Source organism: Salvelinus fontinalis, chromosome 2, assembly GCF_029448725.1.
Source record: "Salvelinus fontinalis isolate EN_2023a chromosome 2, ASM2944872v1, whole genome shotgun sequence".
Classification (NCBI taxonomy): Eukaryota; Metazoa; Chordata; class Actinopteri; order Salmoniformes; family Salmonidae; genus Salvelinus; species Salvelinus fontinalis.
This window is the reverse complement of record NC_074666.1, coordinates 100,752,177-100,776,635: the sequence shown is the minus strand read 5'-3', so window position 1 is coordinate 100,776,635 and position 24,459 is coordinate 100,752,177. Positions and strand designations below refer to the sequence as shown.

At 43.1% G+C, this 24,459-nt stretch overlaps 3 protein-coding genes across 9 annotated transcripts in view; 1 reads left to right on the top strand and 2 right to left on the bottom strand.

Moving 5' to 3' along the window:
• Positions 1-391: 391 nt before the first annotated feature.
• On the bottom strand, positions 392-15,918 carry pigq (phosphatidylinositol glycan anchor biosynthesis, class Q). 3 transcript variants are annotated; one of them, XM_055897945.1, is made up of 14 exons: positions 15,579-15,918; positions 13,486-13,735; positions 12,872-13,058; positions 11,718-12,016; positions 11,329-11,525; positions 10,345-10,476; positions 9,957-10,077; positions 8,525-8,651; positions 7,794-7,947; positions 3,529-3,640; positions 3,255-3,335; positions 2,866-2,980; positions 2,476-2,537; positions 392-1,778 (listed from the first exon to the last, which is right to left on the bottom strand). In XM_055897945.1, exons 2-14 carry the CDS (start codon positions 13,636-13,638, stop codon positions 1,626-1,628), a joined length of 1,893 nt encoding a protein of 630 aa, XP_055753920.1. In that variant the 5' UTR covers positions 13,639-13,735; positions 15,579-15,918; the 3' UTR covers positions 392-1,625. The 3 variants fall into 3 exon arrangements, with proteins under 3 accessions (XP_055753920.1, XP_055753910.1, XP_055753929.1); XM_055897935.1 differs by lacking the exon at positions 15,579-15,918 and adding an exon at positions 15,015-15,201; XM_055897954.1 differs by lacking the exon at positions 15,579-15,918 and adding an exon at positions 14,254-14,948.
• Positions 15,919-15,938: 20 nt separating this feature from the next.
• eef2kmt (eukaryotic elongation factor 2 lysine methyltransferase) lies at positions 15,939-21,984 on the top strand. 3 transcript variants are annotated; one of them, XM_055898018.1, is made up of 8 exons: positions 16,089-16,405; positions 16,537-16,599; positions 16,725-16,805; positions 16,995-17,096; positions 18,139-18,548; positions 19,243-19,487; positions 19,946-20,095; positions 21,696-21,984. In XM_055898018.1, exons 1-8 carry the CDS (start codon positions 16,280-16,282, stop codon positions 21,794-21,796), a joined length of 1,278 nt encoding a protein of 425 aa, XP_055753993.1. In that variant the 5' UTR covers positions 16,089-16,279; the 3' UTR covers positions 21,797-21,984. The 3 variants fall into 3 exon arrangements, with proteins under 3 accessions (XP_055753984.1, XP_055753993.1, XP_055754001.1); XM_055898026.1 differs by having other exon boundaries at positions 16,107-16,405; positions 18,139-18,272; XM_055898009.1 differs by lacking the exons at positions 19,946-20,095; positions 21,696-21,984 and having other exon boundaries at positions 15,939-16,405; positions 18,139-19,336.
• Positions 21,951-24,459, bottom strand: part of alg1 (ALG1 chitobiosyldiphosphodolichol beta-mannosyltransferase) — a 26,138-nt gene continuing 23,629 nt past the window's right edge. For all 3 annotated transcript variants that reach the window (XM_055897966.1, XM_055897975.1, XM_055897983.1), the window contains 2 exons: positions 23,055-23,130; positions 21,951-22,785 (listed from right to left, as the gene is read on the bottom strand). In XM_055897966.1, the coding sequence (XP_055753941.1) occupies positions 22,648-22,785; positions 23,055-23,130 (214 nt within the window). In that variant the 3' untranslated portion in view covers positions 21,951-22,647. The remainder of the gene's footprint in view (positions 22,786-23,054; positions 23,131-24,459) is intronic.

The window sequence follows — 24,459 nt, the reverse complement described above, 5'->3', positions numbered from 1 at the left end:
ACAGGCTTCCCAATCCTCTAGGTTCCTGCCTTGCCATTGGAGCCAGGTTCTGTCCCTGACTAGCCCCTGTGCAGAAGCTGGTGTGTAACAGACACTCCACATAAATATCCTCACACACTGACTGGAACCCTCCAGGAACTGTGGAGGGGAATCATACTTGACTATGAGGGATCCCAAAGGAATAGAAGGTGGTGTGTGGTGTGGTTGTAGTGTTGTGTGTGTGTGTAGTGTTGTTTGTGTCCAATCCACAGCGGTTCCTGCTGCTGCCTTCAGAGCAGACAGTTATACCAACGCTGTAGCAGTGCTGGTGGAGGATAGAATTCATCCCACGCCCTTCTCTCTCTCTCTCTATAAACTGGAAAACAATGAGGCTACTCCTTTTCAAACCACATTCAAATCAACTGGGACTTTATTATTATGAAAGGGACATTGGGGATACGTCCCATATAGCCCTAGTCAAAAAGTAGTGCACTATTTAGTCTATAGCGTGCCATTTGAGACGCATCCCCGGACATTTAGGTACGTTGTACATTCAACGACTTGATTAGTAGTCAACACAATCAAGTGCAATCAAACATGACAAACTATAGTCCTGATTTAGAATCAATTGTTTTCTTATTTCTTTCCATTATGGCACAAAAAAAAATCAGTCTATGAAATTAAAGGGAAAAATGTACGTTCTAAGAAGACAAACCAGGATAATACCAGGTTGTTATTGTAAAAAATAAAGGCTCTCAATAAAGTTGCAAAATTCCTTGGTATTTCAGGATTCCCTGATTCCCTCCAGATTCCGGGAATATTCCAACCAGGATTTCTGGGGGAAACCTGGGAATTTGGGGAAAGTTAGAGGAATCTTTCAAACGTAATGCTAAATAAAAGGTTACATAAATACAGTACTATACTCTAGTACTTCTCTGGCAGTTAGATACTGTACTGTAGGTTTGGGGTTAGCAGGTTCTTAGGGGGAAATGGCACATTACCAGAGTAAAAACAAATATCTAGAATACTAAACTAAGAATAAATACTGAATGTTTTCAATAAAAATAAATTCATTGACAAATGTTCTAATAATCACAATCTCGCTACACATTAGTCGGAATGTATAAACAATCAATTCATCCTAACATTTGTGACTGTTTTATTTTAATCTTATAATATAAAATACATCTGGAGTTAAATAAGACTGGGAGTAATTAGTGCAGTAGATGGTTTAGACAGCATCACAAATGGCACCCTATTCCCTACATAGTGCACTACTTTTGACCAGGGCCCCATAGAGCTCTGGTCAAAAGTAGTGCACTATGTAGGGAATAGGGTGCCAGCAGCCCTAAATACCTGATTTAAAAAGGAGACACGCACCTCCTTTACAAGCTCTCATCAGCAGCACCATCATTCTCACACTAACATCCTCTCCCACCACCCCCCTCCTCAACCTATCTCCCCCTATCCATCCTCCTCTCATCAACCTTGGTGTTCTTGTCTCTCCCCCCTATCTATCTCTCCTCTCTCCCCTGGTCTCAGTTGATCTTGGTGGTGTTTCCAGGGATAGATGAGTTCTCCCAGAAACAGCTTCTCCCCTCCATCTCTCTCTCTCCATCTCTCCCCTTTGTCTCTCCCCCCTGGTCCTAGTCTATCTTGGTAGTCTTGTGTCTCCAGGGGTAGATGAGTTCTCCCAGGAACAGCTTCTTGCAGAGGGCCAGCCAGGAGTCTTTAGGGTAGCAGCTGTAGGTGGGGGTCCTGTAGGTCTGAACCACACTGCTCACCTTCAGAGGGTTAATCTGAGAGAGAGACGGAGGAGGGGGAGACATAAACAAGACTAGGTTTATCTAGGAGAAAAACTGTGAATGACACATGTGTGTATGGTATGTCTAATGATGCTGTGGTTTTACAGGATTAAATAAACTAAACTGTGAATGACACATGTGTGTATGGTATGTCTAATGATGTTGTGGTTTTACAGGACTAAATAACCTAAACTGACTGCCATTTTGTAGCTTCCGTTTTTCTTATTCTGCCACATATGCCAAACGCTATCATGAAAGAGGATCACAATTGAAATAAGTCGTATACTTTTGTGTGTCCTCAATGATTCTTAATCAAGTGCATCATTTTGTGTGGATCTAGTTTTAAATGATTACATAAACTAAAAGACAGAACGAAAAGGAAGACAGAATTTGTTGTGAAAAATTAAATGAAAGAGAGAAAAAGAGAGGAGAGAGAAGAGAAATAGACAGAGGAGAAAGAGAGAAAGAGAGAGAGAAACAGAGAGAGAAGAGAGAGATCAGAGAGAGAGAGAGAGAGTGAGAGAAAGATACAGAGAAAGAAACATAGAGAGAGAGAGAAGAGAGAGAGAAACAGAGAGAGAGAGAAGAGAGAGAAACAGAGAGAGAAGAGAGAGAAGAGAAATAAACATAGAAAGAAACATAGAGAGAGAGAGAGAGAAAAACAGAGAGAAGAGAGTTAGAGATGTCTTACATCCATCATGAGGTGTAGAGGTGTTCCTGGTTCCTCACAGAGCACTCTGAACTTCACCCCCTCTGTAGAGAACACACACATCTCAGTCAAACACAGAACATCACAGCCCAGCACCCTCCCCTCCCTCATTCAACCAGGTCTCTCTTAAAAATAGAGACTAAACTGGTTAAATAAAGGAATATAGAAACCACAGCACAGAACATTTTTTAAAACATTTTATAAAGTCGGTTTTGTAGCATAAACTGGGAATTTGATATTTTTGACTGACATTATGATTGTCTGTTTCATATCGGCAAAGTAGTTAAAACATTGTCACTTCCACTAAGTTTTAAAGTACATTTCCTGCCATTCTACACATTTCGACATGTTGGCGGAGATGGTCCCTCCCACCTGCCAGTCTGTAGGATCTGAAGAGTCGGAGGCCGATGGCGAACAGAGGGAAGGAGTTGATGAAGTCAACACTGAGGTGGACAACTCCCTGGAACATTACTACCACAAGGCGGAGCTAGACACAGACAGACAGACAGACAGAGACAGTAGGGGTCAAAGAATAGATACTTTATTGTCCATTGGTTAGAATGAGAATTTGTCTTGTTCCTTTCCCAACACCCCCAGACACATATTGAGAGGCCCAGGGTCAGCCGCAGGGCAGCGCCCATGGATGGAGAGCAATTGTAGGGGATTAAAGTGCCTGTGTGTGTGTGTGTGTGTGTGTGTGTGTGTGTGTGTGTGTGTGTGTGTGTGTGTGTGTGTGTGTGTGTGTGTGTGTGTGTTCTCACCAGGGTAAACACTAGGTAGTATAGAGCTGTGGTTGGCAGGAGGAACAGCAGGATGGTGAAGAGTAACGTCCCGATGAACAACTAGAAAACAACACACATTAGTTCACTGTAACAAACACACGTTAGTTCACTGTAACAAACACACACACGTTAGTTCACTGTAACAAATATACACACATTAGTTCACTGTAACAAATGTGTGTGTGTGATAGGTGTGTGTGAGTAATAGGTGTGTGTGTGTGTGTGAGAGAGAGAGATAGGTGTGTGTGACTACCTGGTCCAGGTCATAAGAGCAGGAGTCTACTCTCTGTCTGAGGACGTTCCATTTCTTCCCTCTGAACAGCCTCCACAGAGAGGACAGACCATATACCGTCATACAGTACAGCCTGGAGAGAGAGAGGAGGAGGAGGAGAGAGAGGAGGAGGGGGAGAGAGAGGAGGAGGGGGAGAGAGAGGGGAGGGGAGAGAGGTAGGAGAGGGAGGAGGGGAATGAGGGATGGGGAGAGGAAAGGGAGGAAGAGTGGAGGGGAGAGAGAGAGAGGAGGAGGGGGGGAGAGGGGAAGGGGAGAGAAAGAGGGGGGGTAGGAGAGGGAGGAGAGGGATGGGGAGATGAAAGGGAAAGGAGGAGGAAGAGCAGGGTGGAGAGGGGGAGAGGATAGAGAAAGGATGGAGAGATGAGGGGGATGGAGAGATGAGGGTAAAGGGGAAGAGGTATAAAGAGGAGAGATGGAGAGAGAGAGATAGAGGGTGAGAGAGGGAAGGAAGATATTTTTATCCTCCATACACATTTAATAAGTCCATCTGTAAATGCCATGCTGAGAGCTCCTCACACATCAATTAGTAAAGGGGAAAGGGGTAACACGTCACCATATTGTTCACAGGGCTGAGAGCTCCTCACACATCAATTAGTAAAGGGGAAAGGGGTAACACGTCACCATATTGTTCACAGGGCTGAGAGCTCCTCACACATCAATTAGTAAAGGGGAAAGGGGTAACACGTCACCATATTGTTCACAGGGCTGAGAGCTCCTCACACATCAATTAGTAAAGGGGAAAGGGGTAACACGTCACCATATTGTTCACAGGGCTGAGAGCTCCTCACACATCAATTAGTAAAGGGGAAAGGGGTAACACGTCACCATATTGTTCACAGGGCTGAGAGCTCCTCACACATCAATTAGTAAAGGGGAAAGGGGTAACACGTCACCATATTGTTCACAGGGCTGAGAGCTCCTCACACATCAATTAGTAAAGGGGAAAGGGGTAACACGTCACCATATTGTTCACAGGGCTGAGAGCTCCTCACACATCAATTAGTAAAGGGGTAACACATCACCATAATGTTCACAGGGCTGAGAGCTCCTCACACATCAATTAGTAAAGGGGAAAGGGGTAACACGTCACCATATTGTTCACAGGGCTGAGAGCTCCTCACACATCAATTAGTAAAGGGGAAAGGGGTAACACGTCACCATATTGTTCACAGGGCTGAGAGCTCCTCACACATCAATTAGTAAAGGGGTAACACATCACCATAATGTTCACAGGGCTGAGAGCTCCTCACACATCAATTAGTAAAGGGGAAAGGGGTAACACGTCCCCATATTGTTCACAGGGCTGAGAGCTCCTCACACATCAATTAGTAAAGGGGAAAGGGGTAACACGTCACCATATTGTTCACAGGGCTGAGAGCTCCTCACACATCAATTAGTAAAGGGGAAAGGGGTAACACGTCACCATATTGTTCACAGGGCTGAGAGCTCCTCACACATCAATTAGTAAAGGGGAAAGGGGTAACACGTCACCATAATGTTCACAGGGCTGAGAGCTCCTCACACATCAATTAGTAAAGGGGAAAGGGGTAACACGTCACCATAATGTTCACAGGGCTGAGAGAGGTACAGTGCCTTCAGAATGTATTCAGACCTCTTGACTTTTCCCACATTTTGTTACATTACAGCCTTAAAAAAAAATCCCCCTCAATCTACACACAATATCCCATAATTCTTTTAAAAATGTAAACATTTTCAGGGGGAGGACCCCCAGACCCCCCTGCCAGATGGGGCACCCCCACTTTATACTAAGTCAGGAGGCCATGAATAGACCAACAGGTATGATTGAAGAATGAAGCAGGTGTTAAACATGGGCTTTGCTTCACAGAAAGCTTCGGTTGATTACTGCATTGTCAACACTTTAAATCAAATCAGTAGACCAATATCCTTAATATGACCATATTAGTATCATGACAGTAGCTTTTATAACCTTCAATCTGTTTGTTTTTTTATCATATTTTGGACCAGAATAAGGCTCTACTAACTATTGTTCCTGCAGTGAGGACTCAACATCTTCATCGAATGTTTACATAATTTATCTGAAGAGAATCACTTAAAATCAGTAGTAGCCTACCAGTATGCACATTAGGGAGTACATGAACGTCTCTCTCACGATGCAATTCGGTTTCGTTCACCTAAAATATCCGCTTGTTAGCAAACCACCCATCACTTAGCTACACTGACGAGTCACCGTAGCGGCAGTGGGTCGTGTTTACATCGAGGCGTGTTTCATTACGCCGTACGTCATCTTCACGGCGTCTTGCCCCGCTACTGAACCGACAAGTCAAGTGTAGTGTTTGTAACGCAAGCTTGAGGAGAGCCTATCTCGTCAGGGATCGTATTTATTTTGGAAGAATATGACATTTTAATTCAAAAACAGGATAAATATCAGTTTCAGGCTGATAATAAACATGTTCTTCGACGAACTGGCTTTACTGAAGAGGACGCAAAAGCTTGAAAAATGTTCAAAGTATGTGGTCCGTCTTTCAACGGAACCTTCAACCGCAAGGGGGCGTTGCGTTTCCACTTCGATGAGCACGTCCCGATTGAAATTCATGACATCCGGCGCAACGTAAGGCTTTAGGAAGAATAAGATGAAAATATATGGTTCTTCTTACTCTCCTGGTGTGTTAAGCTGCCAAAATACACTGAAGACTCAATGCCCGTGTCCCAAATGGGACCCTACTCTCATGGCGTGTTAACCTGCCAAAATACACTGAAGACTCAATGCCCGTGTCCCAAATGGGACCCTACTCTCATGGCGTGTTAACCTGCCAAAATACACTGAAGACTCAATGCCCGTGTCCCAAATGGGACCCTATTCTCATGGCGTGTTAACCTGCCAAAATACACTGAAGACTCGATGTCCGTGTCCCAAATGGGACCCTACTCTCATGGCGTGTTAACCTGCCAAAATACACTGAAGACTCAATGCCCGTGTCCCAAATGGGACCCTATTCTCATGGCGTGTTAACCTGCCAAAATACACTGAAGACTCAATGCCCGTGTCCCAAATGGGACCCTACTCTCATGGCGTGTTAACCTGCCAAAATACACTGAAGACTCAATGCCCGTGTCCCAAATGGGACCCTATTCTCATGGCGTGTTAACCTGCCAAAATACACTGAAGACTCAATGCCCGTGTCCCAAATGGGACCCTATTCTCATGGCGTGTTAACCTGCCAAAATACACTGAAGACTCAATGGCCGTGTCCAAAATGGGACCCTACTCTCATGGCGTGTTAACCTGCCAAAATACACTGAAGACTCAATGTCCGTGTCCCAAATGGGACCCTATTCTCATGGCGTGTTAACCTGCCAAAATACACTGAAGACTCAATGCCCGTGTCCCAAATGGGACCCTATTCTCATGGCGTGTTAACCTGCCAAAATACACTGAAGACTCAATGGCCGTGTCCAAAATGGGACCCTACTCTCATGGCGTGTTAACCTGCCAAAATACACTGAAGACTCAATGTCCGTGTCCCAAATGGGACCCTATTCTCATGGCGTGTTAACCTGCCAAAATACACTGAAGACTCAATGCCCGTGTCCCAAATGGGACCCTATTCTCTCCGTAGTGCACATCTGACTAGAGCTCATAGGGTATTCCCTTTATAGTGCACTATGGTCAAACGTGGTGTACTTTTGGGAGGCATCGTGACTGTGCTGGTCTCTTCTCAGCTGGCTCCATATGTAACAGTGTTGCTTCCGTCCCTCTCCTCACCCCAACCTGGGCTCGAACCAGGGACCCTCTGAACACATCAACAACTGCCTCCCACGAAGCATCGTTACCCATCGCTTTCCAATCACTGACGCAAGGGAAACATCTACTTTAAGGTCTCAGAGCGAGTGACGTCACCAATTGAAGCGCTATTAGTGCGCACCGCTAACTAGCTAGCCATTTCACACCGGTTACACATAGACATAGAAACAGTAGATATAGCAGGGTTAGTGACTGGTCTCTTCTCACCTGGCTCCATAGACGTAGAAACAGTAGATGTAGCAGGGTTGGGGTTAGTGACAGTAGATGTGGAAGGTGAGCAGGGCAGTGATGTCAGAGAGCAGGGAGAGGGCAAAGGTCAAGCACAGGCAGGCAGACAGACCCACAGAATCATCTCAACGAGCGGGATGATTCTCACCTGGCTCCGTAGACGTAGAAACAGTAGGTATAGCAGAGTTAGGGTTAGTGACGGATCTCTTCTCACCTGGCTCCGTAGACGTAGAAACAGTAGATGTGGAAGGTGAGCAGGGCGGTGATGTCAGAGAGCAGGGAGAGGGCAAAGGTCAAGCCCAGGCAGGCAGACAGACCCACGTACCACAGAATCATCTCAACGAACGGAGACATCAGGTGAATGTAGCCTGCAGAGAGAGGAGGAGGGCCATGGGTGTTTGTGTCTGTGTCTGTGGAGGAGGGCCAAGAGGTGTTTGTGTCTGTGTCTGTGGAGGAGGGCCATGGGTATTTGTGTCTGTGGAGGAGGGCCATGGGTGTTTGTGTCTGTGTCTGTGGAGGAGGGCCATGGGTGTGTGTGTCTGTGTCTGTGGAGGAGGGCCATGGGTGTTTGTGTCTGTGTCTGTGGAGGAGGGCCATGGGTGTTTGTGTCTGTGTCTGTGGAGGAGGGCCATGGGTGTGTGTGTCTGTGTCTGTGGAGGAGGGCCATGGGTGTTTGTGTCTGTGTCTGTGGAGGAGGGCCATGGGTGTTTGTGTCTGTGTCTGTGGAGGAGGGCCATGGGTGTTTGTGTCTGTGTCTGTGGAGGAGGGCCATGGGTGTTTGTGTCTGTGTCTGTGGAGGAGGGCCATGGGTGTTTGTGTCTGTGTCTGTGGAGGAGGGCCATGGGTGTTTGTGTCTGTGTCTGTGGAGGAGGGCCATGGGTGTTTGTGTCTGTGTCTGTGGAGGAGGGCCATGGGTGTGTGTGTGTGTGTGTGTGTGAGACTCACTGATCCACAGGTGTATATGGTAGAGGAAGAATCGTCCTAACACCTGGTCTAGAGCCCGGTTCATCTTCAGACCAGCTGGAGCTCCCATCAGCCACTGCAACAGCTCCTCCAGCTCTTTAGCTACATGCTAACAACAAAACACACAATACATAGCTTAGCTACATGCTAACAACAAAACACACAACAATACATAGCTTAGCTACATGCTAACAAATCATAGAACAACATTTAGTCTCACCTTATAATATATACACTATGGGCTGTATTTATTAAGTGTCTCAGAGAGCTGATCTAGGATCAGTTTAGCCTTTTAGATCATAATGAATTAGATTACATGGAGAGGAGGACCTGATCCTAGATCATAATGAATCAGATTACATGGAGAGGTGGGGCCTGATCCTAGATTATAATGAATCAGATTACATGGAGAGGAGGACCTGATCCTAGATCATAATGAATCAGATTACATGGAGAGGGTGACCTGATCCTAGATCATAATGAATCAGATTACATGGAGAGGAGGGACCTGATCCTAGAACATAATGAATATGATTATAATGGACAGGAGGAACCTGATCCTAGAACACAATGAATATGATTATAATGGAGAGGAGGGACCTGATCCTAGAACACAATGAATATGATTATAATGGACAGGAGGGACGTGGGGTCGTACGTATCAGCTCCCCTCGGTCTATGTTATCTTATTCCTTGTGATCTAAAAGGCAAAACTGATCCTAGATCAGCACACATACTCAGAGATAAAGATATTTAGGAGATATTTAGGGGGATATTGAGGGGGTTATTTTAGGGGGATATTGAGGGGGTTATTCTAGGGGGATATTGAGGAGATATTTAGGGGGATATTGAGAGGGATATTTAGGAGATATTGAGGGGTATATTTAGGGGGATACTGAGGGGGTTATTTTAGGGGGCTATTGAGGGGGTTATTCTAGGGGGATACTGAGGGGGTTATTCTAGGGGGATATTGGGTTGGATATTGAGGGGGATATTTAGGGGGATATTGAGGGGGTTATTTAGGGGGATATTGAGGGGGATATTGGGTTGGATATTGAGGGGGATATTTAGGGGGATATTGAGGGGGTTATTTAGGGGGATATTGAGGGGGATATTGGGTTGGATATTGAGGGTGATATTTCGTAGTGCAAAAATGACCCTGAACCTCTTTATAATGTGGCAACGTGACTTCATTTGAAGCTTATCTTCAACAATGTGAGTTTAACAAAAAGGTGATTATTGAACTAGAGTTTAGTCAAAATGAGCAATACATAAACAGTCACCTCTCGATACTGAACGTTGTTGAAGAAAAGTTTTAAAAATATACATCTCTCTGACAGATTATAATGAGCTTTAAAAGGTAATTGTTGTACATTGCTTTTGCACAAGGTAAATGTTGCCCATAATGCCTCACATCAGCAGCAGGTACCAGTGTGTTGGCCAGTTTGCCAATACGGTTCTCTCTATACATCCACGATACCAACAGCAGGCCCAGACACACATCCACAAAGAACGACACGGAGATATTGGCTTTCCTATGGAGACAAAGAGGAGAGAGAGTCACTACTTTTGACCGGGGTCAATAGGGCTCTGGTCAAATGCACTGCACTATATAGGGAATAGTGTGCGATTTGAGACGCATTGGGGTGAGTTAGATACCATCTTGTAGCCAGTCTGCCACATGGCTGTGTGTGTGTGTGTGTGTGTGTGTGTGTGTGTGTGTGTGTGTGTGTGTGTGTGTGTGTGTGTGTGTGTGTGTGTGTGTGTGTGTGTGTGTGTGTGTGTGTGTGTGTGGTCTCTACCTCATGAAGTGGTTGTGTGCGGTGGCTCTGGTAGGAGAGCAGACTGTCTGAAGGTGTTCTGTTCTGTAGCTCAGCTGAACACACGTAGACAACTTACTGGAGATGAACCTCATCGGATGCACATTCAATATCCTGGGAGACAGACAGACAGACAGATGAGCACATTCAATATCCTGAGGAGACAGACAGACAGACAGACAGACAGATGAGCACATTCAATATCCTGGGAGACAGACAGACAGACAGATGAACACATGCAATATCCTGAGGAGACAGACAGACAGATGAGCACATTCAATATCCTGGGAGACAGACAGACAGACAGATGAACACATGCAATATCCTGGGAGACAGACAGACAGATGAACTGGGTCAGTGTCTCTTGGCACATAAAGAGTTGCAACTGATGAACGTTCAGGATCCACAGTGTTAGTATCCAGGTGGTTAGCAGACAGACAGGTACTGACACACACACACCCCTTACCTGCTACTACAGAGGCTGGTCCACAGTGTTAGTATCCAGGTGGTTAGCAGACAGACAGGTACTGACACACACACACCCCTTACCTGCTACTACAGAGGCTGGTCCACAGTGTTAGTATCCAGGTAGTTAGCAGACAGACAGGTACTGACACACACACACCCTTTACCTGCTACTACAGAGGCTGGTCCACAGTATTAGTATCCAGGTGGTTAGCAGACAGACAGGTACTGACACACACACACCCCTTACCTGCTACTACAGAGGCTGGTCCACAGTATTAGTATCCAGGTGGTTAGCAGGCAGACAGGTACTGACACACACACACACCCCCCCCTTACCTGCTACTACAGAGGCTGGTCCACAGTGTTAGTATCCAGGTAGTTAGCAGACGGACAGGTACTGACACACACACCCCTTACCTGCTACTACAGAGGCTGGTCCACAGTGTTAGTATCCAGGTAGTTAGCAGACAGACAGGTACTGACACACACACCCCTTACCTGCTACTACAGAGGCTGGTCCACAGTGTTAGTATCCAGGTAGTTAGCAGGCAGACAGGTGTAGAGACCTGTTTCATCAGTTCTACTATAATGGAGCCCTCCCGTCCCTCTGATTGCCAGTGGGTCAGCTTCACAGGACTGTCATCATACTTATCCAGGAAGAACAGCGGCTCACTCTGACACACTGTCCCAAACACCTGCAGCAACAACAACAACATAACAATTACAGACAACACATATGTATTACAACAACTATATAAGAATGACAGACAACACATATGTATTACAACAACTATATCAGAACTAAACAACACAGGAGAGGATAGAAAACCCCTGTGTTCAATGAGCAACATATGAATGTAAATCAGGTTGTCAGTCCACATCCTCACCTGTGGTAGTTGTGACTCAGTTTGAGGGTCTGGATCCCCGTTCTCTACGGGGTGCAGCTGAGACAGCATGACCTTCCTCTGTTCATAGTGGATAAATATCACCTTGTCCTTCTCTCCTCCTCCTTTCTCTCCCTCTACTTTCTTCTCTTCTCCTTTCTTCTCTCCTCCTCCTTTCTTTGTTCCTCCTTTCTCTCCTCCTCCTTTCTTGCCCTCTCCTCCCTTTCCTCCTTTCTTCCCCTCTCCTTTCTCTCCACCACCACCCTCTTTCAGCTCCTTTTCCTGTTGTAGCAGCTTCCCATCTACGGCAGGGGCAGAGGGACATTCTATTACAGATGCACTGCATGATGATAACAGAAATATCCGCCTTTTGATTAAATATACAGTGAACAGATATATCTGTGTCTCTGAATTAAAAAGAGCAGAGTGAATTAAGCTATCTAATTTGCAAACTCTTGTTAACTTACTTTTGCTATGAGAAAACAGTGATGCAGTGATGTACGTCTATAGACAGAACATTCATTTCAGTGTGAGAAAACAGTGATGTACGTCTATAGACAGAACATTCATTTCAGTGTGAGAAAACAGTGATGTACGTCTATAGACAGAACATTCATTTCAGTGTGAGAAAACAGTGATGTACGTCTATAGACAGAACATTCATTTCAGTGTGAGAAAACAGTGATGTACGTCTATAGACAGAACATTCATTTCAGTGTGAGGAAACAGTGATGTACGTCTATAGACAGAACATTCATTTCAGTGTGAGAAAACAGTGATGTACGTCTATAGACAGAACATTCATTTCAGTGTGAGAAAACAGTGATGTACGTCTATAGACAGAACATTCATTTCAGTGTGAGGAAACAGTGATGTACGTCTATAGACAGAACATTGATTTCATAAGAAAGCCATTCCGTCAATAATTCGATATCAACAGTTCATCTCCAAAGAGAGTGATCTCTGAATCAAAACAAACACCTTTAACGCTGTTACAAAGTCTGCATCCCAAGTGACATCCTATTCCCTACATAGTGCACCCACTTTGACCAGGGCGCATGGGTCAGAGGGTAAAAAGTACCCCATGGGCCCTGGTTAAAAGTAGTGTCTTATATAGGGAACAATAGGGGCCACTTGGGATGCAGACGGAGACTTACTCTGGTCCCTTGTGAGGACGTGACACCCGAAGCCTATCTTGCCCATCTCTCTACTGAGCTGGAGCCACTGTCCCTGGGGGAAGATGGTGCTGAGGTCCCTGAGGAAACTCTCCATGCCCTCCTGGCCCTCCTTGGGCATGCTCCACGAGCCCAGCACCGTCAGATCCACCCCACTCTGGCCACGCATCTGGACCAGGGAGAGTAGACAGGAAGGTTAAAACACACACACACACACACACTCTCTCTACCTGCTGTATGTCCTGTTTGACCTGACAAGGGATGAAGGGGTAGTGGGTGACTGAGAGATACACATTGACTGACAGATTTTTAAAAATATATATATTTATTTAAACTTTATTTAACTAGGCAAGTCAGTTAAGAACAAATTCTTATTTACAATGACGGCCTACTGGGGAACAGTGGGGTTAACTGCCTTCTTCATGGGCAGAATGACATATTTTTACCTTGTCAGCTCGGGGATTCGATCTAGCAACCTTTCGGTTACTGGCCCAACACTCTAACCCAACACTGACTGACACATGCACACACACACTGACTGTCACTCACACTGACTGACACACACACACTGTCACTCACTTACGCACACACTCTACCTGGTGGATGTACTGTTTGACCTGTCCAGGGATGAAGGGGTAGTGGATAACAGCTAGCACCACGGCTGAGTTCTGTCCTGGGATCCATCGCCCCACAAGCAGTCCACTGTCTGCCTTGTTACAGCACTGAGGGAAGAATATCTTCAGCACCATGATGGGACTGGAGGTCAGGGGTCAGAGGTCAGGCACGCTCCTTCAGTCTAACCTCCTGGGGTAGGTGATCACAGGTTAGCCTAGTGTCTTCAGATACCTGCAGGAAGGAGAAACATTTTGTGAAGGATGAAATAATTAGTATACCCATTACCCAGCTATTCTAGTTACCAATCATTAGTATACCCATTACCCAGCTATACTAGTTACCAATAATTAGTATACCCATTACCCAGCTATACTAGTTACCAATAATTAGTATACCCATTACCCAGCTATACTAGTTACCAATAATTAGTATACCCATTACCCAGCTATACTAGTTACCAATAATTAGTATACCCATTACCCAGCTATACTAGTTACCAATAATTAGTATACCCATTACCCAGCTACACTAGTTACCAATAATTAGTATACCCATTACCCAGCTACACTAGCTACCAATAATTAGTATACCCATTACCCAGCTATACTAGTTACCAATAATTAGTATACCCATTACCCAGCTATACTAGTTACCAATCATTAGTATACCCATTACCCACCTACACTAGTTCCCCAAAAAAGTAGTAACATAGTTAAGGTCTATATATAGTTTAGTTATACTGTGTATACCAGTGTTTCATCTTGTCAAATTGTGAATGTCCTTGTGTGGTGTGAGCCGATCTTGTTTAATAAACATGACCAAGAATCAGGAGGGTTGTCAGAGTGACCCACTCAAACTGTCAGCCGACATTTCAATTCAGCAATCTGTTGTTAGTCAACTAAAACGAATCATTGTCAGACAGCTTCGGTTGAGTTCCGTTGCCTTTGTCCACTGCTGCCCTCTTTGTGTCCTTCAGAATATTGAGCCTTGCATTCGTTTCCATGCCAACCATGCCTGTGGGCTTAACTATTGATTTGGCTGTCGTGCTTTCGTTTCCCGTCACATCAATAACAGCACTATTGCTGCCTAAACTACGTTACATGTTAATATAACATTCGAAACCATTTTGGGCATTAATCGACTATTTGCAGTATACGTTTGAGACAAAGTGAGAAGCTTAGTTTAATTAAATGAGCAAAAATAGGCCCTAATCAAAGTTAGTGCATACTCCAGCCAGCTTCGGAGGCTAGGCTGTGCGACACCCGTAACGTTATCCGTTGTCAAAATAAAATCAACAGCAATCAACAATAGTTTCTGTATTCCTCTCTGATGTGATGCATATCTTCAATGTCATTGATAATATATTCTGCAGGCAACTATCCACACTGGGCGCACAGTGCAAAGAGACAGACATTAGCTTACGTAGTTAGCTAACGTTAGCTAGTAACGGCTAAATCAGTCTTCAGCCAGCTAACAACATTTCGGCAAATAATACAAAAATATTTCATACCTGCAGGGTTGTTTATTTCTATTTGAAGAAAATCTGCTTTTGTCAATATGACGTCAATACAGTTTCAAACAGATTGGGATGATACCGTTACATGATTTACCCTTCAATTGTCAAATTGAAGTTAGCGTCTGTGGGTAGCCATCTTTGTTGTTGATAGACCGTCAACAATTACGCTCCGGTTGGAATATCATTGCAGTAACAAGAGTTCCGGTGGATTGCTGGATGAGATGAGGTAGCAGTTCTGTGTAAAATCTGAACTAACCCTTCTGTTTGATAGTAATTTCCATTCACAACAAAAAACTTGATATGTAGCCTAATAATATCAAATATAATCATAAAATACTACACTTTATTATGGCCACTGAATTCCACTACCACTGAATATTCTTAAAAAAAGATCCCATCCATTTCTGCCAGTTGAAAAGGACACATTTTTCATTATAATCAAAACGATTGTAATCAAACATTGAATCTCATTTCGACTCAATAAGACAGCCATTATTATCCATTTTAATATAGTATTACAAAATGTGAAAACATCACCCTCGAAATGACATTTCTTACCTTCAATGTTCAGACGTGTTGTTTGCTGTTGGAGGTCATTCTGTTGAATGAAGAACAACTGTAGAGGTGTTATCTCCTCTGAATGACACTGCAAGAAAAGAGCGGGCTGAAAAAGCTTTAGACAAGTAGATATTATAAGTAACCCACATCCACTGTCCATAATGTCTTACACCCATGTGCATAGCTTGTTCATTTAGACGAGATCATAATTCCACATGACATGTCAAAGAAAGTCACATTTCAGAAGAATAGCTATGTCCTTATGCAGCTTTAGTAGGCTACATATCGTAATCTGGCACATTTTGGGTGCTTCATTTATTTGGGATGACAGTTGTGGAGGTAGAGATAACACAGACAGGGGGAGTGGTCTAAAACAGTAGACTTGTATCAGTTTTAAGGGTGGCACTGAGAACAGTAGGCCCACAGATACAGGTTTTATTGGGAAATAAAATACAGCTCTTATCTCATTGTAAAGGTTTTATAATTTGTACTTTCTTTTAAAAAAAAGAAGATGTATCCCTTATCACGTTACTGTCTGTCATGATTATACTACATTGACCATCAGGCATTGCGACAGGAGGAGTGCTTCTTGGGTAAAGAGGAGGACAACAAACTCAGGGAAACACGTGGCCAGCCTGTGGTTTAGTGTAAATCATTTCTCGGGAATTATATCACTGTAATATTGGTTGAAAATTAACGAAATGTATCTGTCTAAGGATCAGACCAAAAAAAACAACGTCACTTGCATAAGGAATAGAGCAGATGTTATATATAACTTTAAAGTCTCCTTTTTCACTATGAGTCAACTGCCAAATTTCCCATGGAATGTAAGTAGCGGGGCTGCTTGCATGTTGTACTATGTAGGGTGTGCATCATAAATTGAATGTATATATTTTTTTATTGTTTAGGAATAGTAAGACATGAATACAGTAATAACATTTATTGTTGTTTTCTACAGTTCCTTGAAAGGGAGCTCGAGAACGACAGTTCATCAGAAATTATTCTAGACATTCTAAAGCAGGTATTGCCTAACTGTCAAAGCATTTTCTTTAATGCCACGCCTATTTAGTTCAATATATAGAAACAGTACATTGGATTTCCGTGTTGGAAACCACACTAACAATGACTATTGTCACCTGTTTACAGACATGCCTTCATCCACTGTGCTGTAAACATCCTCCCTCAGTAAGATATAGGAGACAGTTTTTGTCTCAGCTCATCAAAAGGGTGGGTTCTTTTATCTGATATATTTTTGTCTGGTATCATTCTGTCAGAAAATAGTTCACTATTGTACAGTAACTGGTGCATTTAAAAAGGCAATTCTTACACATTTTACATGAATACAATAAAGTATAACTTTATTGTCCATTTTGTTAAAGCGAACAACAGTGATGCTTCTCTTCCCTGTGTGCGCAGCATGAAGCCAGTGAGCGCGAGCCCCTAGATGAGCTCTATGATGCACTGGGTGAAGTCCTGGGGGTAGAGGAGGGGACAGAGTGCTACAAGAGCTATTTACTGGTAATACACCTTTCAAAACACCACACTGTATTCTACAGAAACTGTATTCAACAGAAACCGTATTCTACAGAAACTGTATTCAGCAGAAACTGTATTCAACAGAAACTGTATTCAGCAGAAACTGTATTCTACAGAAACTGTATTCAACAGAAACTGTATTCAACAGAAACTGTATTCAGCAGAAACTGTATTCTACAGAAACCGTATTCTACAGAAACCGTATTCTACAGAAACCGTATTCTACAGAAACCGTATTCTACAGAAACTGTATTCTACAGAAACTGTATTCAACAGAAACTGTATTCAACAGAAACTGTATTCTACAGAAACCGTATTCTACAGAAACCGTATTCAACAGAAACCGTATTCTACAGAAACCGTATTCTACAGAAACCGTATTCAACAGAAACCGTATTCTACAGAAACCGTATTCTACAGAAACTGTATTCAGCAGAAACTGTATTCATCAGAAACTGTATTCAGCAGAAACTGTATTCAACAGAAACTGTATTCAGCAGAAACTGTATTCTACAGAAACTGTATTCAGCAGAAACTGTATTCTACAGAAACTGTATTCAGCAGAAACTGTATTCTACAGAAACTGTATTCAGCAGAAACTGTATTCTACAGAAACTGTATTCAGCAGAAACTGTATTCTACAGAAACTGTATTCTACAGAAACTGTATTCAACAGAAACTGTATTCAACAGAAACTGTATTCAACAGAAACTGTATTCAACATTTTGTCATTTAGCAGACACTCTTGTCCAGAACAACTTCCAGTAGTGAGAGCACACATTTTTTCATACTGGTCCCCCATGGGAATTGAACCCACAACCCTGGTGTTGCAAGCACCACCAGCTGAGCCACACGGGACCTCTATTTTATCTTTTAAAATAATACAATTATTATTAATTTAAGGATTACTTTAATTAAATCTGAATTTTATATTTACAGTGTGTGTGTGTGTGTGTGTGTGTGTGTGTGTGTGTGTGTGTGTGTGTGTGTGTGTGTGTGTGTGTGTGTGTGTGTGTGTGTGTAGCCGTGTGGAGAAGCAGTGAGTCTATCAGAGAGTACAGCTGTGATCTCTGAGGGGACTACAGGCCTGGTCACATGGGAGGCTGCTCTTTACCTGGCTGAATGGGCTCTGGAGAACACACACGTCTTCACTGACAGGTTGGTACACTACTGTGTGTGTTATGTCATTGTGTTCTGTCTGGAGAACACACACGTCTTCACTGACAGGTTGGTACACTACTGTGTGTGTTATGTCATTGTGTTCTGTCTGGAGAACACACACGTCCTCACTGACAGGTTGGTACACTACTGTGTGTGTTATGTCATTGTGTTCTGTCTGGAGAACACACACGTCCTCACTGACAGGTTGGTACACTACTGTGTGTGTTATGTCATTGTGTTCTGTCTGGAGAACACACACGTCTTCACTGACAGGTTGGTACACTACTGTGTGTGTTATGTCATTGTGTTCTGTCTGGAGAACACACACGTCCTCACTGACAGGTTGGTACACTACTGTGTGTGTTATGTCATTGTGTTCTGTCTGGAGAACACACACGTCCTCACTGACAGGTTGGTACACTACTGTGTGTGTTATGTCATTGTGTTCTGTCTGGAGAACACACACGTCCTCACTGACAGGTTGGTACACTACTGTGTGTGTTATGTCATTGTGTTCTGTCTGGAGAACACACACGTCCTCACTGACAGGTTGGTACACTACTGTGTGTGTTATGTCATTGTGTTCTGTCTGGAGAACACACACGTCCTCACTGACAGGTTGGTACACTACTGTGTGTGTTATGTCATTGTGTTGTGTCTGGAGAACACACACGTCCTCACTGACAGGTTGGTACACTACTGTGTGTGTTATGTCATTGTGTTGTGTCTGGAGAACACACACGTCCTCACTGACAGGTTGGTACACTACTGTGTGTGTTATGTCATTGTGTTCTGTCTACAACTCATGCTGTGGTTACTACTCGTCATCTCAATCTGGTGTGTAATGTGAGTGTCCTCTCCCTGTGTGTGTGTGTGTGTGTGTGTGTGTGTGTGTGTGTGTGTGTGTGTGTGTGTGTGTGTGTGTGTGTGTGTGTGTGAGTCCTGTCTCTGCTCTCTCCTCCTACAGGACAGTCCTAGAGCTGGGCTGTGGTGTAGGGTTGACTGGTATAGCAGTGTGTAGGTCCTGCTATCCCTCCAGCTACGTGTTCAGTGACTGTCACCTCAGCGTTCTACATAGACTGAGGGACAACATCCAGATCAATGGGCTGGACAACCAGAACTCTCCCAGAGTGTGTGTGGAGCATCTGGACTGGGAGGAGGTGACAGAGAAGCAGCTGAGAGAGATCGAAGCCACCACGGTCATCGCTGCAGGTAGGAACATGGTCTGTCTCTATTCTATTCAATCCGTAAAGCTGCAGGTAGGAACATGGTCTGTCTCTATTCTATTCAATCCGTAAAGCTGCAGGTAGGAACATGGTCTGTCTCTATTCTATTCAATCCGTAAAGCTGCAGGTAGGAACATGGTCTGTCTCTATTCTATTCAATCCGTAAAGCTGCAGGTAGGAACATGGTCTGTCTCTATTCAATTCAATCCGTAAAGCTGAAGATCCGCTTTAAAGGCAATGTTCCCTCTGTCGCGGAGACTTCACAATAAACACTGCATATGTCAACTCAGTCAGAAATGACCTTTACATTTGTATGCGGATCTTCTGCGATGCTTTGGCGATATGGATTGAATCCAGCCTTTAATTACAAAAGTATATATTTCTAATATATATAATATATATTGTTGTCGGCTGACACTTGTCCTGTTGTTTCTTGTGTTATAGATGTAGTTTACGATCCAGATATCATTGGCTGTCTGGTGAAGCTTCTCTCTAAGATCCTGAGGTGTTCGGCCAATGGCAGCCCTCCTGATGTCTACATCTCCTCCACCATCAGAAACCCCGACACATATAACAGTTTTAAACACCAGCTAGGTCAGTACTAAACCTAGAGCTTTGACAGAACTAATGAAAAGAGCTTCACAAGTGTAATGTATTATTACTAGTAAACCAACTGCTTCAAAGAGCAGCTAAGTGAGGAGACCATCCAACCCATAGATACTGTAGAGGATGAATCCCAATAGTCTTCAAGTGAACTCCTCACCTTGTATGTTGGGTTACAATAAAGTTCTTTGTGACGACTGATGTAAAAAGGGCTTTATAAATACATGTGGTTGATCTAGTCCATCTCCACTGTTCTGGAGAGATCTAATCCTACAGCCTTGGATGAATTCCTTTCCAGATGGATCTGTAATTATACACATCTGAAACTGATGGGTCTGTAATTATACACATCTGAAACTGATGGGTCTGTAATTATACACATCTGAAACTGATGGGTCTATAATTATACACATCTGAAACTGATGGGTCTATAATTATACACATCTGAAACTGATGGGTCTACAATTATACACATCTGAAACTGATGGGTCTGTAATTATACACATCTGAAACTGATGGGTCTGTAATTATACACATCTGAAACTGATGGGTCTATAGTTATACACATCTGAAACTGATGGGTCTATAATTATACACATCTGAAACTGATGGGTCTATAATTATACACATCTGAAACTGATGGGTCTACAATTATACACATCTGAAACTGATGGGTCTATAATTATACACATCTGAAACTGATGGGTCTATAATTATACACATCTGAAACTGATGGGTCTATAATTATACACATCTGAAACTGATGGGTCTACAATTATACACATCTGAAACTGATGGGTCTGTAATTATACACATCTGAAACTGACGGGTCTACAATTATACACATCTGAAACTGATGGGTCTGTAATTATACACATCTGAAACTGACGGGTCTACAATTATACACATCTGAAACTGACGGGTCTGTAATTATACACATCTGAAACTGATGGGTCTACAATTATACACATCTGAAACTGATGGATCTATAATTATACACATCTGAAACTGATGGGTCTGTAATTATACACATCTGAAACTAATGGGTCTGTAATTATACACATCTGAAACTGATGGGTCTATAATTATACACATGTGAAACTGACGGGTCTATAATTATACACATGTGAAACTGACGGGTCTAATTATACACATCTGAAACTGACGGGTCTATAATTATCCACATCTGAAACTGACGGGTCTACAATTATACACATCTGAAACTGATGGATCTATAATTATACACATCTGAAACTGATGGGTCTGTAATTATACACATCTGAAACTAATGGGTCTGTAATTATACACATCTGAAACTGATGGGTCTGTAATTATACACATCTGAAACTGATGGGTCTATAATTATACACATCTGAAACTGATGGGTCTATAATTATACACATCTGAAACTGATGGGTCTATAATTATACACATCTGAAACTGATGGGTCTATAATTATACACATCTGAAACTGATGGGTCTATAATTATACACATGTGAAACTGACGGATCTATAATTATACACATCTGAAACTGATGCATCTTTCAAAATTAAATCAAATAAATTCTCCTTTGTTTTTCTCTCCCACAGAACGTTCTGGAATCCAACATGAGGTCATGACAGGACCAGTGACACATGTGTTATTTTACAACAGACAAGCCACCATAGAGATGATCAAACTCTACATATAATAACTGCAACCCAAATGGCATCCTATTCCCATTGTAAGTGCACTACTTTTGACCAGGGTTCATAGGGCTGTGGTCAAAAGTAGTGCACTAGATATGGAATAGGGTGCCATTTGGGATACACACAATAAAACACCAAGGCCGAACCAGACGTGTATTACTGTGTAATAAAGTCTTTATTTACATCAATATTTACATTGTGGAAAATCTCATTTATACATTCAAGTGTTGTTTAAGAGGGGAATCAAAACGGCCTGGAATGAAGAGATCCACATGAGGAGAGAGAGAAATGGGGAGAGAGCAGAGGAAAGACTAGCCTGATGTAACAATCTCTCTTTCCGACAGGTCCTCAAAGTGGACCATGTGGCAGTTGGTAGCAGGTAGCCTAGCGGTTCAGAACAGGTAGCCTAGCGGTTCAGAGCAGGTAGCCTAGCGGTTCAGAGCAGGTAGCCTAGCGGTTCAGACCAGGTAGCCTAGCGGTTCAGACCAGGTAGCCTAGCGGTTCAGACCAGGTAGCCTAGCGGTTCAGACCAGGTAGCCTAGCGGTTCAGACCAGGTAGCCTAGCGGTTCAGACCAGGTAGCCTAGCGGTTCAGACCAGGTAGCCTAGCGGTTAAGAGAGTTGGGCCAGTAACCAAAATGTCGCTGGTTTGAATCCCCGAGCAGACTAGGTGAAACATCTGTGGATGTGCCCTTGAACAAGGCACTTAACTCTAATGGCTCCTGTAAGTCGTTCTGGATGAGAGCGTCTGCTAAAATGTTGAAGATTGGAGGCTCAAGAAGGGGGTGAGACAGAGCGAAGATGTAGAGAGGGGATGAGTCAGCTGCTGTAGAGAGGTCTGTCTAACAGGGAAGTCAGGGTGCAGTGAGGAGAGGCAGGACATTCTGATCCCAGTTCTGGTCCCACCGCTGCCCCCCACTGGCCCGGAGGTTCCTCCTGAACTGACCCAGTTTGCCCTCATACTCACAGCCAGGGAAGTCCCACAACAGAGACTGGAGAGACACAACATAGGGACATGAACAGGTTTTATAAAACGGGTAGATTGGATCCTGGCTAAAACAGCCATGTGTATATCAGACCATATACCACTATCACAGGAACTGGTTACAGTCAGATAAGACAGAAAATACTTTAGAAAAGATGCCAGTTTACAGGATCATACTACTGGGAACAATAGTCAATGCTTTGGACTCAAGTGATCTGGTATAAATCAGGGGTTTCTGTATCTCCTCAGCTGAAGAGTATTATTATATTACTGTACCTTGAGCTGTCCAGAAAGTTCCTCAGAGTCTTTGAAGATCAACCCGTTCTCCTCATGCTTCACCAGCTCATGTAGACTACAGAAGAGAATATAACCGGGTTAACAGAGACTGACAACACAGGAGAATATAACAGGGTTAACAACAGAGAGACTGACAACACAGGAGAATATAACAGGGTTAACAACAGAGAGACTGACAACACAGGAGAATATAACAGGGTTGACAACACAGGAGAATATAACAGGGTTAACAACACAGGAGAATATAACAGAGTTAACAACAGAGACTGACAACACAGGAGAATATAACAGGGTTGACAACACAGGAGAATATAACAGGGTTGACAACACAGGAGAATATAACAGGGTTGACAACACAGGAGAATATAACAGGGTTGACAACACAGGAGAATATAACAGGGTTAACAACAGAGAGACTGGCAACACAGGAAAATATAACAGAGTTAGATCCACATTAAACACAGCACAGGAAACTCAGTCCAAAACAGATCAGATCAGCACATTGCCTCTCTGCATGGGGGTAAAAGGTGACTGCTGACCCAGGGTTTAGAGCAGGGGTGTCAAAGTCAAATGGACGGAGGGCCAAATAAAAAATTTAGCTACAAGCCGAGGGCCGGACTGTTCGAATGTTCATTGAAAAATTTTTAAATGACGCATATAGTCTAGTGAACCTAATTGAACCTACTGAAAACCTAACAAATATATTCCAATATGATCAGATAAATAAAGCAATATTTTCTTATGGCTCTGTCAGTAATCTTTAATTTTCAACAGACACAAAAGACAAATTTCCTTTATATAAAAATCCCCATAACATGAACATTAAATGAAAGAAACCGGTATTCAAGGCACCATCAGTAGCCTATATTTTCTATTTTAGCAAAAGTGGGCTAAATTTACTTAAAAAAAAAAAACAATAATAGCAATTTTCTATCATCCACTCAACTGAAATATTTTTAAAATATAATTGGATTGAAATACAATAAAATAAAGTGCAAAAATCTATTAATCAAAAACAACACTTTGTTTAAGGAGAAGTAACATGCAGTGAAAACAAATATTAAACTTTAACTTTTAAACTTGAACTGAGTAAAAACTCTAAATATGTGATTGCACAGTAATGTTCACTTGTTTGAGGTTGAGGGTGATACTTGGTGGTGTCCCATCTTTTCCACAAGTTCATCAATGTTCGGGGTAAGGCTCTGAGCTGAGGAAATCCTCAGAATTGAGTGGAGGTGTTCAGCAGTAAGTCGACTTCTGTGTGATGTTTTGTTCAGGTTCATCAAAGAAAACAGTTGTTCACACAGGTATGTGCTGCCAAACATAGACAACGTTTGAGCAGCCTGGATGCGCAGCTGGGGCATTGTGTCGTGGAGGAAACGGG

What these genes read in the sequence shown, in the direction of transcription:
- eef2kmt (XM_055898009.1), top strand. Translation starts at nt 16,280, where the DNA reads ATGTATCTGTCTAAGGATCAGACCAAAAAAAACAACGTCACTTGCATA. An exon ending in TTCTAGACATTCTAAAGCAG is followed by an intron (nt 16,600 to 16,724) that starts GTATTGCCTAAC and finishes ACCTGTTTACAG; the next exon opens with ACATGCCTTCATCCACTGTG. An exon ending in TGTCTCAGCTCATCAAAAGG is followed by an intron (nt 16,806 to 16,994) that starts GTGGGTTCTTTT and finishes CTGTGTGCGCAG; the next exon opens with CATGAAGCCAGTGAGCGCGA.
- pigq (XM_055897945.1), bottom strand. Translation starts at nt 13,638, where the DNA reads ATGGTGCTGAAGATATTCTTCCCTCAGTGCTGTAACAAGGCAGACAGT. An exon ending in CCATATACACCTGTGGATCA is followed by an intron (nt 7,948 to 8,524) that starts GTGAGTCTCACA and finishes CTCTCTCTGCAG; the next exon opens with GCTACATTCACCTGATGTCT. An exon ending in CAGATCCTACAGACTGGCAG is followed by an intron (nt 2,538 to 2,865) that starts GTGGGAGGGACC and finishes TGTTCTCTACAG; the next exon opens with AGGGGGTGAAGTTCAGAGTG.